The 16,372-nt window shown below is 39.8% G+C and overlaps 1 protein-coding gene across 1 annotated transcript; it reads right to left on the reverse strand.

Annotated features, from left to right (window-relative positions):
- Nucleotides 1-1,102: 1,102 nt before the first annotated feature.
- LOC307170133 (tripartite motif-containing protein 16-like) lies at nt 1,103-16,372 on the reverse strand. The gene is made up of 7 exons (XM_079891154.1): nt 16,304-16,372; nt 15,112-15,688; nt 14,583-14,678; nt 14,248-14,481; nt 11,963-12,122; nt 2,105-2,152; nt 1,103-1,877 (listed from the first exon to the last, which is right to left on the reverse strand). Exons 2-7 carry the CDS (start codon nt 15,682-15,684, stop codon nt 1,363-1,365), a joined length of 1,626 nt encoding a protein of 541 aa, XP_079747280.1. The 5' UTR covers nt 15,685-15,688; nt 16,304-16,372; the 3' UTR covers nt 1,103-1,362.

A 16,372-nucleotide genomic window follows, 5' to 3' on the forward strand; every position in this document is an offset into this window, starting at 1 on the left:
AGAGCAATAGAACTTTGAATGGAGAGATGTTTTTATGTTCCAGTGTGGAGGAGACCTGGAGCGATATGTAAAGGCGTTCCTTGACATCTGCCATCTTGCCACCTGCAATGATCTCAGTATAATGGAGGGATTTCGGTGTGGTCTGGACGAAGATCTCCGTCATGCCCCGTGGCGATCCCTGCTGGAACCTAGAAACTTACATCAACTTTGCATTGTGAACGAATGGATCCACGTTCACAGTGGGCGTCTCACCGTCTTGTTCAGCCACACCTCAAAGACGTCATGCAGCCAGACCCAGAGCCCACCCCACCACCACCCTCAACGAGGAGATTTCATTTAAGCCCCCCGCAGACGGAGAGCTTCAGTGTGAGCCAGAGCCCGTTAAAGAGAGGACAGCGCCAACCATTGCCCAGGAGCCGGAGCCCCAGAGTGAGTCTGACAAGGGGTGTGAGACAGCAACGTCTGTGGCTGAGGGAGTTCTGGTGGAATTGGACACTGAGGACTGGCTGATAAACTGGGACACCTGGGAGGTACTGCCTCCCACCCTGAATAATTTGGCTGTTCTTCATTATCACTATTTCAAGACAGCACTGAAACTTGTATGGACTGTGAAATATCTGTTTGTTCGTCATCACTGTTTCAAGATGGCACTGAGACTGTTTCATTGACCTGTTGGGAATTGGAATTACTGTTATTGATCCCGTCCAGCTTCCCTCTCCCTCCATCGACTCCGCCTTGGGCTGTCGTCCTAACTGCGCTTTGGGTCTGTACCATCTGGCCACTCCTCCTGTCATTGCCCCTATGGATGCTCGCACCATCAGTTCCTCCATGCATGGATTCTCTGGCTGTCCGCCGGCCTGTTGGTACCAGCTCTTCAACCGCTCCTCTATACCACCCCTTTGCCTACTCCTCTAACTCCTCCAAAACCTCCTCCTTTATTTTAACCTTTCTCATTGCGTACGTCTGTATGGTGACAGCAGAAGTTGAAAGTCTCTGGACAAATTATTTTGTGGTAGAAAAATCAACATTTCACTTATTTGATAAGGTTAATTAATATTAATTGGCAGAACTGAAATCATCTGAATCAGCAGATTGTCAATTAATTTGATATATAACATTTACTCAGCACAATCAAAACACCTGTAAATACAAAAAAATGACAGCTGTGAAATTTTACACACACACACTGACCTTACTGTATATATGAAGATTTATTACACACATTTATTCTGACATTATTTCAGTGACAGAAGTTCAGCCGTGATATTAATGTGATAAAGAGAAAATAACAGACTACATCTAACTGTTACTGATTTATCAAGCAGCTCAAAGTATTATGGGTAAAATCTCTCTACTGTCTATTCACAGTTTCACTGATGATTCATAACCAAAAGCAAACCCAGGATAGAGTGGCTGAGTGAATGTGGTCTGGACTGTGTGGATGAGGCTCATTGTGTCAGAGACGCTGTAGAAGGAGAGAGTTCCTGCACTGTGATCCACATACACTCCTATTCTAGAACTAGACACTAAAGGGAGATCAGTATATATGTTATTATGAAAGAAGTAACTGGAGGAAGTGCAGATCAAACTCCAGGACTGATCATTCCCTCCAAAAAAACATTCACGACTCCATCCCTTCTTGCTGATGCTCTTATATGACACTGATATATGCACACCTCTATTCCCACTCCACTCAATCTCCCAGTAACAGCGTCCACACACACTCTCTCTACACAACACCTGAGGCCAAAAATCAAATCTGTCTGGATGATCAGGATACGGCTGATCTGTGATAGTGCAAGTAATCACTCTGTTCCTCTCAGACAGACTGAGGCGTTTATTCACTGTGTTCAGATCCAGAGTGAACTGACGAGAATCTGATGGAGAGAAAACACATCAGAATCAGGAATTATGAATCTGTCTGATCTTTTAATGTATGTAAACTCTTCATAACTTAATATTCAGTGTATCAGCAGTGTCTCAGTACAGCTGATAATCTTTTAAATTATCAATTATTAAACTCATAAATCATGATTCATTTCACCTTCAGCAGGAAGAACATGAACACACTCAGTGAGTTTTTCTGCTCGTTTTCTTGACTTACATTGTAGGAAGTCGTTCCTGGTTTTGGGATTAATGTTGGTGAATGTGACTGTGGAAATAAACAGACATGAACAGTGTGAAGAGAAATTAAAAGATAAAATTCATCCATCTCTACCCTTATGAAAAAGAAGTATACTTCAAGTTCATTTTATGAAGTATACTTAAGTAATGTTCAAGTATATTTTTAAGTATACATTATGGAGTAAGTATACTAACGTCAATATGTATTAGTAGTAAACTTGTAAGTGTACTATTTTAATACCACTTGGGACTAAATTGGCCCACTTTTAGTATATAAAAGTATATGTTTAAGTGTACTATAAGTGTAACAGTAGTAACTTTAAGTGCACAACTAGTTCATAATTACATTTCTCATTTGTACTGCAAGTGAACTTATGGGTATACTAGTAGTTTACTATTTTAATACTTATACTGTAGCAACTTTGAAGTATACTCTCAGTAAACTACTAGTTTAGTAGTTTTATATTAAAAGTTTTCTTTAAGTGAACTTAACATCATACTTATAGTTTACCATTTATATATTATTTTTGCACTTGCAGTAGGCCTATACTTACGGTGGCCGAGAGAGCTCAACGCGCTGCAACTGAAGAAAACACATGCAAATAGAAAAAACACCCGCAAATTAAAGGTCCCATGACATGCTACTTTTTGTAGGCTTTAATATAGGCCTTAGTGGTCCCTAGTACTGTATCTGAAATCTCTTTCCAAAAATTCAGCCTCGGTGCAGAATTATAGCCACTACAAGCCAGTCCCAGAATGAGCTTCCTTCAGACAGGCCGTTTCGGTGTCTGTAGCTTTAAATACTAATGAGGAGGAGAAAGGCGGCGCAAGGTGGAGGGTGGGTGTGGCCTTGACCATCTTGCAACGGTACCATGCATGTTTGTTTATGTTGGATACATTGCAATGGCACGAAGACACGCAGTCTTTCAAGCATTTCAGTTTGACCCAGAATCTGATCCGGATGGAGAAGCAACGGATGAAGAAGTTGCAACTCAGCGGCTCCAGCAGGACGTTTCCGAATGGTTAGTTTAAAATATTATGTCTGGATACGGTACTTTATTCGGATGGTTTACAGTTATTATCATGTAGCTAACGCTAACCCTACTGTTGCCTTTTCATGAGAGATCTGTAACGTCTGTATTTATCTTATTAAAATTACATCAAGCTCTGCGATCTTGAAATGCGGATATCGCGCGCGCCGTATAACCAACAGGAAAACGGTTATCCAAATAACAAAGAAGTGTACAACACTCGCGTTACAGTGTGTGTATTCACACACATAAACTGCATAGCTGCATAGCTAATGTTACAGCCACATTCTACGTGTAACAATCTAGGTAACCATAAACAGTAAAGCAACACAATATATAATTTGTTGATTTACTTGTCCGAGGTGTGTAGCTGAGCCAAAGAGAGTGATCCAGACTTTAGTTTCAGACGTTCAGCAAGCCCAGCTCTGTATTGACCCTTCGGTGTTCATTTGTACATCCAATTATTGAGGAATTGTTATGCTTCGCTCGCTCAAAAGCCATGATATCTCTCGTGGACAAACTAAAATCGCGCGCGCGCGCGCGTTCCTACTTCCTATCGCATTTTCTCATGGGCGGAAAATATTCTCTGGGCGGGCAAAGCAGAGACAGGGGAGGTAACATTTCCTCCTTATGACGTCATAAAGAGGAGATTCAAGATCAGCGCGTATGAGCCTCCATTTTCTCAAAGGCAGAGAAAGATAGCAAAAGCTCGATTTACACCGATTGAAATTTCTAGAAACTTGGGGACCATATACAGGCTAGGGGAACTCATATTAATGTTAAAAAACCTCAGAAAGTGAAAATTTCATGTCATGGGACCTTTAAGAAAACATCTTCATCAGTTTCACAACACATGTGTGCTCCAAATACTCAAAACACAACCAAATACAGAAACGCGCTGCAAAAGTTCACAACACAAACAAATACAGAAACGAGCTGCAAATAGAACAGAACACAACGGAAATGTTTCCGGGGAACCCAATAAGTGACGGACGGACGGCGGGGACGTGCTTATTGATCGTGAGCTTTACCTATGCCCTACTATGCCCTACTCTCTTAAAAGGGCAGACGGCAGAGCCCTTGAATTGGGCACTTTGGAGGGAGCGGGGCACTTATAATGTGCCATTATGTTGATGAAGGGAGCAACGAAAGACAACGTAATTTCCTCATTATTTTCACCTGGGATGTTCCCATGACAACGCAGCGCGTGTCCATCAGCTGAATAGCTGTTCTTACCAGAAATATAGTATTATTGCTGTTAACATAACTGTTGCAAATAAATATACATTTTATACAACAAAGTTTTTAAAATATGCGTTATATCTGTGTGTGAGTGTCTCAACTTTAAAACTTGCCGTCTCATATTTGGACCCTAGCTGCATTCTAACATTTCTTATGAAACTTATTTTAACATAACATGACAAAATGTGTACAATGTAACTGATGTATAGATTAATGTCTTTCCCTCATGTTCTTTTTCTCTCTCTTTTTTAATTATTTATTTTAGTCTTCAGCTCATTGTTCTTTTTAGTATTCTTATGACATTGAACATATTGTAAATATATTTTGTATATTGTATACAAAGTTGTATGTCATAAACGTGTCATCTCTGTATGTTTTGCAAAAAATAAATAAAAATACTAATAAAAGTAGACAGCTGTAAGCAAGCACCAGAGCCCGTCTACGCCATATTAGACATTCTCTGCAAGCACGCACGTCCCAGCCGGGTCCGTCACTTATTGGGTTCCCCGGAAACATTTCCGTTGTGTTCTGTTCTATTTGCAGCGCGTTTTTGTATTTGTTTGTGTTGTGAACTTTTGCAGCGCGTTTCTGTATTTGGTTGTGTTGTGAGTATTTGGAGCACACATCACATGTGTTGTGAAACTGATGAAGATGTTTTCTTAATTTGCAGGTGTTTTTCTATTTGCATGTGTTTTCTTCAGTTGCAGCGCGTTGAGCTCTCTCGGCCACCGTATATACTACCATGTTCAAATGTTATTTTTTTATACTTGAAAAATACCTTTAATTGTACTTTAATTTTAAAACATTTTATTAGCTTCATGCATCCTTTTTTTTATCAACACTTGAATGTTGGTAAGTTTCATAAATAAAGGTAACATTTTAAACAAAAAAGATGAGAAAAGTATTTTTTTTGTCAAAGACTATGCTTTGATCAGATTCAGAACAATGATCAAAACAGATGGAGTAGATTGAGTCCAAAGCTTCACAGTTGTTTTCTCTTCATGGGTTACGCTTCGTTTCATTTGGAAACATTAAGCAGTTTTGATTTACAAGGTGTTTAAAGGGGGGGTACAATGGTGTTTCATGTATTCAGAGTTGTTTACAGTGTTAAAGAGATAGATTCTCATGCTAAACATGGGCAAAGTTTTTAAAAAATATTTTGGACGAATAACGGAGAATTTCTATGCTGAAAATCTTACTTCCGGGTTGGTACAAGTTTCGGCTGTTTTTTTTTAGATCGTGGATCTAATGACGTAGATCAGAGTGGAACTCCTTATATGAGCATTTCTCTCGGAAAAGCTCGCCCGCGCACACGTCGACCAGAGGAGAGCGAGACCGCGCACATCAACGCGCTTCAACAGGAAATCATCGGCAGCGCTGCATAGGATTTGTTCAAGAATGTCTCCAAAAAAGTGTGTATTTGGATGTGAGGGAAAGCTTACCGTGTTCAGCTTTCCAAAGAACCCAGTGTTACAGGAACAGTGGATGCAGTTTGTTTTTCCGGGGCAGCAACGGAGTGTAGGAAGTGCGGTTGTGTGTTCTGGTCATTTGAGTGACGAATGTTTTATTAACAAGGCTCAGGTCGACGCTGGATTTGCAAATCGTTTGCTATTAAAACGTGGAGCGGTCCCAGTGATAAAAGACCCCATTCATGTAAGTACAACTGGATCAGATTTCTGTCTTTTGCTGGAAATCAAGCACTACCGCTTGACTCTATAGCTCCGCCTCCAGGACCTCGGCTTTTTCCGGAGAGAATCGGAAAGCTGTATTTTTCTTTTCTAAATATAATAAAACTAAACACTTTTTTGAGATATTAAGGATGCACTACTACTCTATAGGTACTCAAGATTAACATGAGATTAGGTGAAACTGTGCATGTTATGTACCCTTTAATGTTTGATGATCACATTATTTTACATTTGAGTGAGCAATCTTCTATCACTTGTTTCAGCTTCTTCTCCTATGTTTTGATCCGGAGATTCTGTACTAGAAGAGGTGTCATATAGCGCCCCCTACCGTATAACAGTGAAAACATGGATAGCTGGAAAATTCAGTCAATGGTGGGGAAAGAGTAAAGTAGAATTAAAGTAAATTTCTATACACTACCAGTGGACTAGCCTACACAAATTCAGATACGCAGAATTAGAAACATATCTGTTTTATATCAATATTTTAAAATTTAAGTTTCATAAGACTATGAAAAACTATGTAAAAAGTAGTATTTAATAGGCTACTTGATCAAAAGAGTTAACTTAACTGCAAGCCAAGTTGTTATGTGGGAGTGTTCTAATCTGTGTTTCGTTGCAGTTTTCCTGATAGCTCACCTGCAATCAATGGGTTAATTGGTGCCACCTGAAGGGAGCCACTTTAAATCTTGGACACATGCTCTCTCTCTCTCTCTCGTCTTGCAGCCAGCACTGCAGCAGTAGTGTTTCTGCTTCTACAGTCCCCCTTTTTCTTTAATACTAAATAAACTTTATTTTGATTGGCAAACTTTTGTTGTCATGTCCTTTATGTTGCATCCCTAGAGCCAGGGTTGTAACATAATGGGGGCTCGTCCAATTTGGTTGGTAAAAAACATTTGTTTTTTTTGATATTTTGGGGACTGTATTTGTTTATTCCCTTTGATTGAGATCATTTGGTGAGTATGGTTGTTTGAGTATTTGAGTATATGCATGAGTTTTCCCGGTTAGGAAGGGTGAGAGTTCCAGCTGGGTTGATTATTCGATCCTTCCATCGGTTCACTCTTTTGTTATTTTTCCTTTTTTGTTTTCGAGGTTATTCTGGGTGGAGACTTGTTCTCTGTCGGGGGTAAGCATTTCAGAACTGTGACCTTTGATTAAATGGCTCACAGTTGCTGAGTTTTTGCTTTTAAAGTCGCCTCGTGCCCGGTACACCTCAGAAGATAGATAGGAGTTAGAAGTGTTAGGCAGGTATCCGGGTGTATCTCATGTGTTTTGTATTGTGTTTGAGCTCAGCAACCATGCTCACTTTTTGATGGAAGTGAAAGAGGAATACTTAAGTTAGGTGAGTTAAACATTTTTTGAGGTACTGTAGTGTTTATTTGGTCCATGACCCTAACTTTAGTGTGTTAGCAGTGTTTGTGTGAAGTTCCTTTGTGGACTTTTTGTGTAGACTAATGCCCAGTATTGCCTTTAGATATTCGTGATTGCTTGGGGTGAGTAATCTTCTGTGGTTGGGTTAGTTCTACTTCTGTTTAAGGCTTTAAAAGCTTTGTTTGAGCATTTTTACTGCTATTGTCATTTTTGTAGCTCTGTGCTATTGGACCTGTTGTGTTAGCTGAACTTCTGTGTAGGAAGTAGTGTTACTACTTAAGTGTAGTTAGTGTTGAGTTTAGTAATGGCTTCTTTAGAAGACTTCCTAAAGGAACCTTCAGAGGAGTTACTTGAGTTTTTCACAAAGGATCAACTTTTGCAGTTGTCCTCTCATTATGATATTCCCATCACAAGTAGTGAGAAGCGACTGAAGGATAGTGTGAAGGAAATCATTAGAAGTGTTTTGATTGACAATGGTGTCTTGAAGGTTAAGCAGGTTTCCCCACAATCCATGACTGCTCCTTTGTCTGAAGCTGCAATTGAGCTTAGGCTCCGAGAGCTAGCTTTCCAGGAGAAACAGCTAGAGGTTAATGGAAAATTAAGAGAGAAAGAAATGCTTCTTGAACATGAACGGTCTCTTAAAGAGTTGGAATTAAAAGCAGCTGCTTTAACTCCAAGAGGTGATGTTTTTCCATTTGATGTTGGTAGACATATCAAGTTGGTACCTCCTTTTTCTGAGAAAGATGTTGAGAGATATTTTTCTCATTTTGAACGGGTGGCAACCACATCAAAGTGGCCAAGGACTATGTGGACTTTGCTTTTACAAAGTATCTTGGTAGGTAAAGCTCAGGAAGCTTATTCCGCTCTAAGCCTTGAGAAGAGTGCTAATTATGATGAGGTTAAGGCAGCTATATTGAAGGCATATGAGCTGGTTCCTGAAGCTTACCGCCAGCGCTTTCGAGGTTGTACAAAACTTGCTCACGACACTTATGTTGAGTTTGCAAAACAGAAGGAGAATCTGTTTGATCGGTGGTGTACATCTCAGAAGGTGGAAAGTAAGGAACATCTTAGACAACTCATTTTGCTTGAGGAATTTAAAAACTGTCTGCCTGAGGTTGTTTCGGTTTATTTGAATGAGCAGAAGGCAGTGACTTTAGAACAAGCTGCAATCTTGGCAGATGAGTTTGTTTTAACCCATAAGGTACATTTTGGTGACAAACGGGCTTCAGGACCAGATTGAGCACAGTAGGTCTCGGTTTGTAAAGTCTATGCCCTTTGCCTCATCACCTGCCAATAAAATGACTAATGATGGTTTGATTTCAGAAAGGGCTTGTTTTTATTGTAAGAGACCAGGCCATCTTATCGCAGATTGTCCTGTTTTAAGTAAGAAACAGAAGTCCGCAAGGACTGTAGCCTTTGTAAGCCCTGTGCCAAGCCTTCCTTTGACATCTTCAGTTGCTGATGTGTCATGCAAGAAGGGTGAGTTAGCTGGCTCATCATCATTTCTGATGGATGGTTTTGTGTATCTGTCTTCTGACCCTGAAAACAGGCAAGCTATTAAGATCTGGAGAGATACTGGAGCTTTTCAATCTGTGATTTTACGTGATGTCTTGTCCTTCAATGAAAAGTCAGCTCAAGGTTCAGAGGTAATTGTTAAAAGTTTTGGTGGAGGATTTTTGTCTATGCCTTTACATAGCATTAATCTCCAATCAGATTTAATCTCTGGTGATGTTGTTGTGGCACTTAGTTCCCAGATTCCCATAGATGGGGTGTCCTTTATCCTAGGGAATGATCTAGCTGGTGGGAAGGTGTTAGCTGTCCCTGAAGTAACCTCTACTGTCCTCAAGTCAGATGGTCCAGACGAACTTGAATTGGCATTTCCAGAAACTTTTCCTGTCTGTGCAACTACTCGTGCTATTGCTAAGAGGCAAGTTGAAGCCAAATCTCCCAACAGTCAATCTGTGATTCCACTTTATGATACATTCATGGCCCAAGGTGACGTGAACTTGGCAGGGAGTGGAAAGATGTTTCCATCCCGTGAACAGTTAATACTTGAGCAAAAACAAGACCCCACTTTGTCACCCATGTTTGAAGACTTAGTGTCTGATGAAGTGCTATCAAATGTTGCTTCTGGTTATTTTGTTAGTGATGGTGTTTTGATGAGAAAGTGGACAGATCCAAAAATGCCATGTGAGGATGACTGGAGTAGTGTGTTTCAAGTGGTGGTTCCAGAAGTTTATCGATCTGACCTATTGTATCTCGCCCATGATCATTGTCTGTCTGGTCACTTGGGGGTCAGGAAAACTTTGGATCGTGTGTTAAGGCATTATTTTTGGCCTGTGGTGAAGACCTACTGCAAAGAGTTTGAGAGAGATTGTGATGGCATTCCACTACTCTTCGCAGTTAGAGAGGTGGTTCAGGAATTTCTTGGTTTCAGTCCAGCTGAACTTGTGTTTGGCCATACTGTGAGGGGGCCCTTGAAATTGGTAAAGGAGAAATGGTTAGATGTTGAGCATTCTACTCCTACAACCCTCTTGGACTTTGTGTCTAATTTTCGTTTTAGGCTTAGTAGAGCTTGTGAACTGGCCAAAGAGAATTTGAAAGCAGCCCAGGATATGAAGACTTGGTATGACCAAAAGGCTAAACATTGTGTGTTCTGTTCAGGAGACCAAGTGCTGGTGCTCTTACCAATACTGGGTTCTGCATTGCAGGCTCAATATAGTGGACCGTATACCATTGATCGGGAAGTTGGTGAGTGTAACTACTTGGTTAAGACTCCGGGTTGTAAAGAGAAAGTCCGCATGTGCCATGTGAATTTACTCAAACCTTACTTTGACCGTAATCAAACAGGGTCTACAGAGGTTAAGGCCTTGGCTGCACTGAATGCTCCATCTACTGAGACCATAGAAGGTGTTGCTGTCTCTGAGATTGCTCAGAGTAGATTGCCAAATTTTAAAATCTTGGCTGATTTAGACATTCATTTATCGTATCTAAATCTCTCTGCGCGCTCTGATGTTATTCAGTTAATTGGTCAATATTTGGCCTTGTTTTCTGATGTTCCATCTTGTACCAATGTGCTAGAGTTTGACATTGATGTAGGCCAAGCTAACCCTATTAAGCAACACCCATATAGATGGTTAGTGGTTAGTGGCATAGGTTAAAGTGATGGAGCCTGTTTTTGCAGGGATATGACCTTTTAGTCCCCCACATTCATGGGAATTCGTTTGGCGGATGCTTTGTCAAGGTCGTAAGTGCTTGTTTATATTTCATGTACTTGGTGACTTTGCCATAGGTTATTCTATAGCAATGTTTTAAGGGTGGGAGTGTTATGTGGGAGTGTTCTAATCTGTGTTTCGTTGCAGTTTTCCTGATAGCTCACCTGCAATCAATGGGTTAATTGGTGCCACCTGAAGGGAGCCACTTTAAATCTTGGACACATGCTCTCTCTCTCTCTCTCGTCTTGCAGCCAGCACTGCAGCAGTAGTGTTTCTGCTTCTACAGTCCCCCTTTTTCTTTAATACTAAATAAACTTTATTTTGATTGGCAAACTTTTGTTGTCATGTCCTTTATGTTGCATCCCTAGAGCCAGGGTTGTAACACAAGTATACTTTGAATAATTAAAATTTTAAGTATATCTCGATCATAAGACTGAGTACAAGTATAGGCCAAATATACTTGGACTTTTCTCAGTATAAATCAAGTACACTTAAGTGTAATTAAGTATATTTCTGAGAAGTACATAAAGTATATTTTTGAGAAGTATATAAAATGTAGACTGAAAGTATGCTTTCTTCTTTTTAGTTGAAAATAAGTATAGTAATAGAATAAACACTTGAATAAACTTATTTTTCGTAAGGGAATTATTATCGCTGTGTACAAGATCAGGTTCAATTCAATGCTTATTTTATTTACTCTATAAACTATTCCACCAGAAAGCTTGTTACTATATAAACAAGAACATGTTAGTTTATAAGACAGTGTAGTATTATGTTTTAGAAAAAAAATATTTAAGCTACTCAATCAAAATAGTAGACACAAGTACAAGCCAAGAATACTTAGAATTATACTTTTAAGTATATCTCGATCAACAAGTATAGGCCAACTATACTTAGACTTTTCTCTCAGTATAAGTCAAGTATACTTACGTGGAATTTGATGTATATTTCTGAGAAGTACATAAAAAGTAGACTGAAAGTATACTTTCTTATTTTTTAGTTTAAAAGAAATATACTAATAGCACACTTGAATAAACTTCTTTTTTGTAAGGGTATACATTTCTAATGTGATGTTCTTCAGGATATTAGATGTTGGACTCATTTCTGAGAGCAAATGAATCTCCAGGGGCTTCATTTATAAAACAAATATCTTGGATTTAATCTAAAACCAAATATATATAACTTTTGTCCATATGGATGTTTTATAAATTGTAGGGACATTCCTGAAATTGTTGAACATTCATATTTCGGATCATTCTACGCACGTGTTTATAAACGAGGTCCAGGACTTTACCTCTCTCAGAGATCTTCTTGAGCTCTTCTTTGCAGAAATCCTCCAGTTTGACTTTCAGCTGATGGACATATTCTCTCACACCATCAAAAGAAGAGAGAGAACTGAAGAAAACGTCATTTACATCTGTAGATTCAGGAGGGGCTGAGAGAGACTGGAAACTCTACAGAAAACAGAAATCAAAACTCATCAGCTCCACACTTCACTCAATAACCTGCACTACTATCAGATCTGTGCAGCTCTTGTTCACTTGATTTATCTTCAGTAATTCAGCTCAATCCAGCACTTTCACACAATCAGAGACTTTCTTATAGTATTTATTATGTGGCAATAATAATACAAATTCTAGTGTTTGCCAGTTACACTCTTTGAGGAAAAGAAGAATACTTTTGTCACGGCAGGTCAAAAAAGTGAAGCGAGTATTCAAGTGCAGATAAGGAAGGATATTTAATAAGTAATCAAAAATAAAACAAAACTACAACAAAAACACCCCGTAGGGGAAAACAAGACAGCCATCTGGAATAACTGGAAACACAAGGGAAACATACACTCACCTAAAGGATTATTAGGAACACCTGTTCAATTTCTCATTAATGCAATTATCTAATCAACCAATCACATGGCAGTTGCTTCAATGCATTTAGGGGTGTGGTCCTGGTCAAGACAATCTCCTGAACTCCAAACTGAATGTCAGAATGGGAAAGTTTGAGCATGGCATGGTTGTTGGTGCCAGACGGGCCGGTCTGAGTATATCACAATCTGCTTAGTTACTGGGATTTTCACGCACAACCATTTCTAGGGTTTACAAAGAATGGTGTGAAAAGGGAAAAACATCCAGTATGCGTCAGTCCTGTGGGCGAAAATGCCTTGTTGATGCTAGAGGTCAGAGGAGAATGGGCCGACTGATTCAAACTGATAGAAGAACAACTTTGACTGAAATAACCACTCGTTACAACCGAGGTATGCAGCAAAGCATTTGTGAAGCCACAACACACACAACCTTGAGGCGGATGGGCTACAACAGCAGAAGACCCCACCGGGTACCACTCATCTCCACTACAAATAGGAAAAAGAGGCTACAATTTGCACGAGCTCACCAAAATTGGACAGTTGAAGACTGGAAAAATGTTGCCTGGTCTGATGAGTCTCGATTTCTGTTGAGACATTCAGATGGTAGAGTCAGAATTTGGCGTAAACAGAATGAGAACATGGATCCATCATGCCTTGTTACCACTGTGCAGTCTGGTGGTGGTGGTGTAATGGTGTGGGGGATGTTTTCTTGGCACACTTTAGGCCCCTTAGTGCCAATTGGGCATCGTTTAAATGCCACGGCCTACCTGAGCATTGTTTCTGACCATGTCCATCCCTTTATGACCACCATGTACCCATCCTCTGATGGCTACTTCCAGCGGGATAATGCATCATGTCACAAAGCTCGAATCATTTCAAATTGGTTTCTTGAACATGACTATGAGTTCACTGTACTAAAATGGCCCCCACAGTCACCAGATCTCAACCCAATAGAGCATCTTTGGGATGTGGTGGAACGGGAGCTTCGTGCCCTGGATGTGCATCCCACAAATCTCCATCAACTGCAAGATGCTATCCTATCAATATGGGCCAACATTTCTAAAGAATGCTTTCAGCACCTTGTTGAATCAATGCCACGTAGAATTAAGGCAGTTCTGAAGGCGAAAGGGGGTCAAACACAGTATTAGTATGGTGTTCCTAATAATTCTTTAGGTGAGTGTAAAACAATGAACCAGCACAGGACTGCAAACACAGGGAGACTAAATAGGAAGCAAACAAAAGAAGGTAACGAACAAGGCAGGTAACGAACAATTTAATCAATAATCAGGTAACAAGATGGGAGGGGCCAGACAATTGACAAGAGAGAACCTGGCACAAGGAATACAAGACAAGCCATGTGCTCACAACAAACTAGACTAACACAAACACATGACAAACTGGGAATGTCAGAGCTCTGTCACCAAACCATATACAAACCAAACAGAGGTAACAGAACCCTGACAACTTTAGCACACTTTTAAAATATACTTATTATGGAAATAATACTTAAAAAAGTTATGCTCAATAATGTTTTCAGACACTTATTTGCAATTACCTGAATGTATTATAGTTTAAATTTACATTAAATGCAAATAGCTGAACTTTAGAGTATTTTTCGGCCACTTAAGTAGGATTTAATTACATCTTTAAATTCTATCATCTTTGAAATATGGTTAAAGTTAGTCCACTATGATCCTGTTCTTCTAGATCTCTGATACCTGCAGGAAATGGATGTGATGCTGTGTGTGTGAAAGCTGCTCCAGCTCAGCGTCTCTCCTCCTCAGATCATTGATCTCCTGCTCCAGTCGCTCCAGTCGTTCTTCAGCTCGACTCACTGCATCCTTTTCCTGATCTCTGATCCGCTGTGTCGCCTCAGAGCGGCTTCTCTCAATGGAGCGGATGAGCTCAGTGAAGATCCTCTCACTGTCCTCCACTGCTGTCTGTGCAGAGCGCTGTTAGGACACACATCACAATCACACAGTGAGTTCAGCAGGACTGAAGGAGGAGAGTCCTAACTGAGGCTTCACAAACTTCTCTTCTTCTCCAGACTCACCTTATGAGACGCCACAGCCTCTCTCATCTGCTGAAGATCTTTCTCTCTCTGCTGGATTCTCTGGCGGAGCTTTATCTGAGTCTCCTTCAGCTGAGTCTAAAGGACAAACCAACAACAGGAAATGTCACATAAGACTAAAGATTATGAACAAATATGAAGTCAAAGTGTCAGCATTATTTCATTTACTTTTACTTGTTAGTGGCCTTTTATGTAATTAACATTATATTATCTGCAAGTCCCATTTTTAAAGATTTGAGATTTGAGGAACACTACAAGTGCACATTCAGTACAATTAAGCAGACTTTTTTTTTTTTTTTTTTATCGCTGAAGTTGTTTAGATTATTTTTTGTCTCCTTTTTGGAGGTTAGAACTGTCAACGTTTAGACTAAAATAGATAAAACATTCTTCAAAATATCATATTTTAAATTCCACAGAAGAAAGAAAGTCAAACCGTTTTAGATCGGTATGACGGTGAGTAAATGAAGACAGAATTTTAACTTTTGCTCAATCAATCACTTTAAGTTCATACCTTTTTCTCAGTCCTCTGTGCTGCTGCTGATACAGTTTTGTGTTTTTTATGTTCATATTCCTTACACAGCACACAAATGTATTGTTGATCAGTAATACAGTACATTTTTAGCTCTTTATCATGTTTACGGCAGATCATGTCCTGCAGTCGTCCAGTGGCATCAATCACTTTGTGTGGCTTACGTGAGTGATATTCCTCATGAGGGTCAAAATGAGTTTGACAGTAAGATTCCTGACACACCAGACAGGACTTGATGGCTTTGTATTTTCTTCCAGTACAGACGTCACACTCCACATCTCCGGCTTCAGCGTAACAGTCAGCAGGAAGTTTAGTCTTCTCCAGTTTCTCCACCAGTTCAGCCAGAATGGTGTTTTTACCTAAAGCAGGTCTTGGACTGAAGGTCTGTCTGCACTGAGGGCAGCTGTAGACTCTCTTCTCATACTCCTGATCCCAGTGGCCTGTAATACAGATCTTACAGTAACTGTGCCCACAGTTGATGGTCACTGGATCCTTCAGGAGATCCAGACACACTGGACACATGAACTCATCCTGAGAAAATCTGGCCTCTGCCATTTTACTGCATGAATGCAGAGAGACACAAACACACAACAGATCAACAATACTTAAGTTTCTGTTTCCCTGAACTGGGTTGAAATAGTTTCCTGCTTCTATGTTTGAGTGACGTGTGTAAAACAGGTGTGTCTGTTAAGCAGCTTCCTCATTCCTGCTCAAATAAATGTATGCAAAGTATGTTAGTGAAGAGCAGCTCTGTGATCAGTAGTAAATGCTGCTCCATCTCTGAAAGCACTGCGAGTTTCAGTCACATATAACGTTAATTTGAAAAAGCAACATGTGTCAAACATCTTCCCAAACTTGTAATGTGAAGCGTTCATAAACCTGTTGTCTAACAAAAGACATGTAATAACATGTTTTTACTACAAACTTCCTTCATAACATCAGTCGAGTGTTTGAAATAACATTCTTTTGTGAGCTGATGTATCATAGATATGATAGAATAAGACAGACAGTATATTATTTTATAGTATTCTAAACAGTGACAAAGGCTGTCGATTAGCATTGCATTATAAATAGGCCTATGCTATTACTGCTGTCTGATCTGCTGTGTTTTTTTGTCTTTTGTCTCCATGTCTGCGTGCCTTTTGGACACATGGGTTTTGTTTTAACAGCTCACCATGTGCTCTGCTATCATTGTGGTGTTTCCCCTCCCACTTGTTATCCTTAATTATCCATCAGTCTCCTC

The sequence above is a fragment of the Squalius cephalus genome (assembly GCF_949319135.1).
Source record: "Squalius cephalus genome assembly, chromosome: 13".
Classification (NCBI taxonomy): domain Eukaryota; kingdom Metazoa; phylum Chordata; class Actinopteri; order Cypriniformes; family Leuciscidae; genus Squalius; species Squalius cephalus.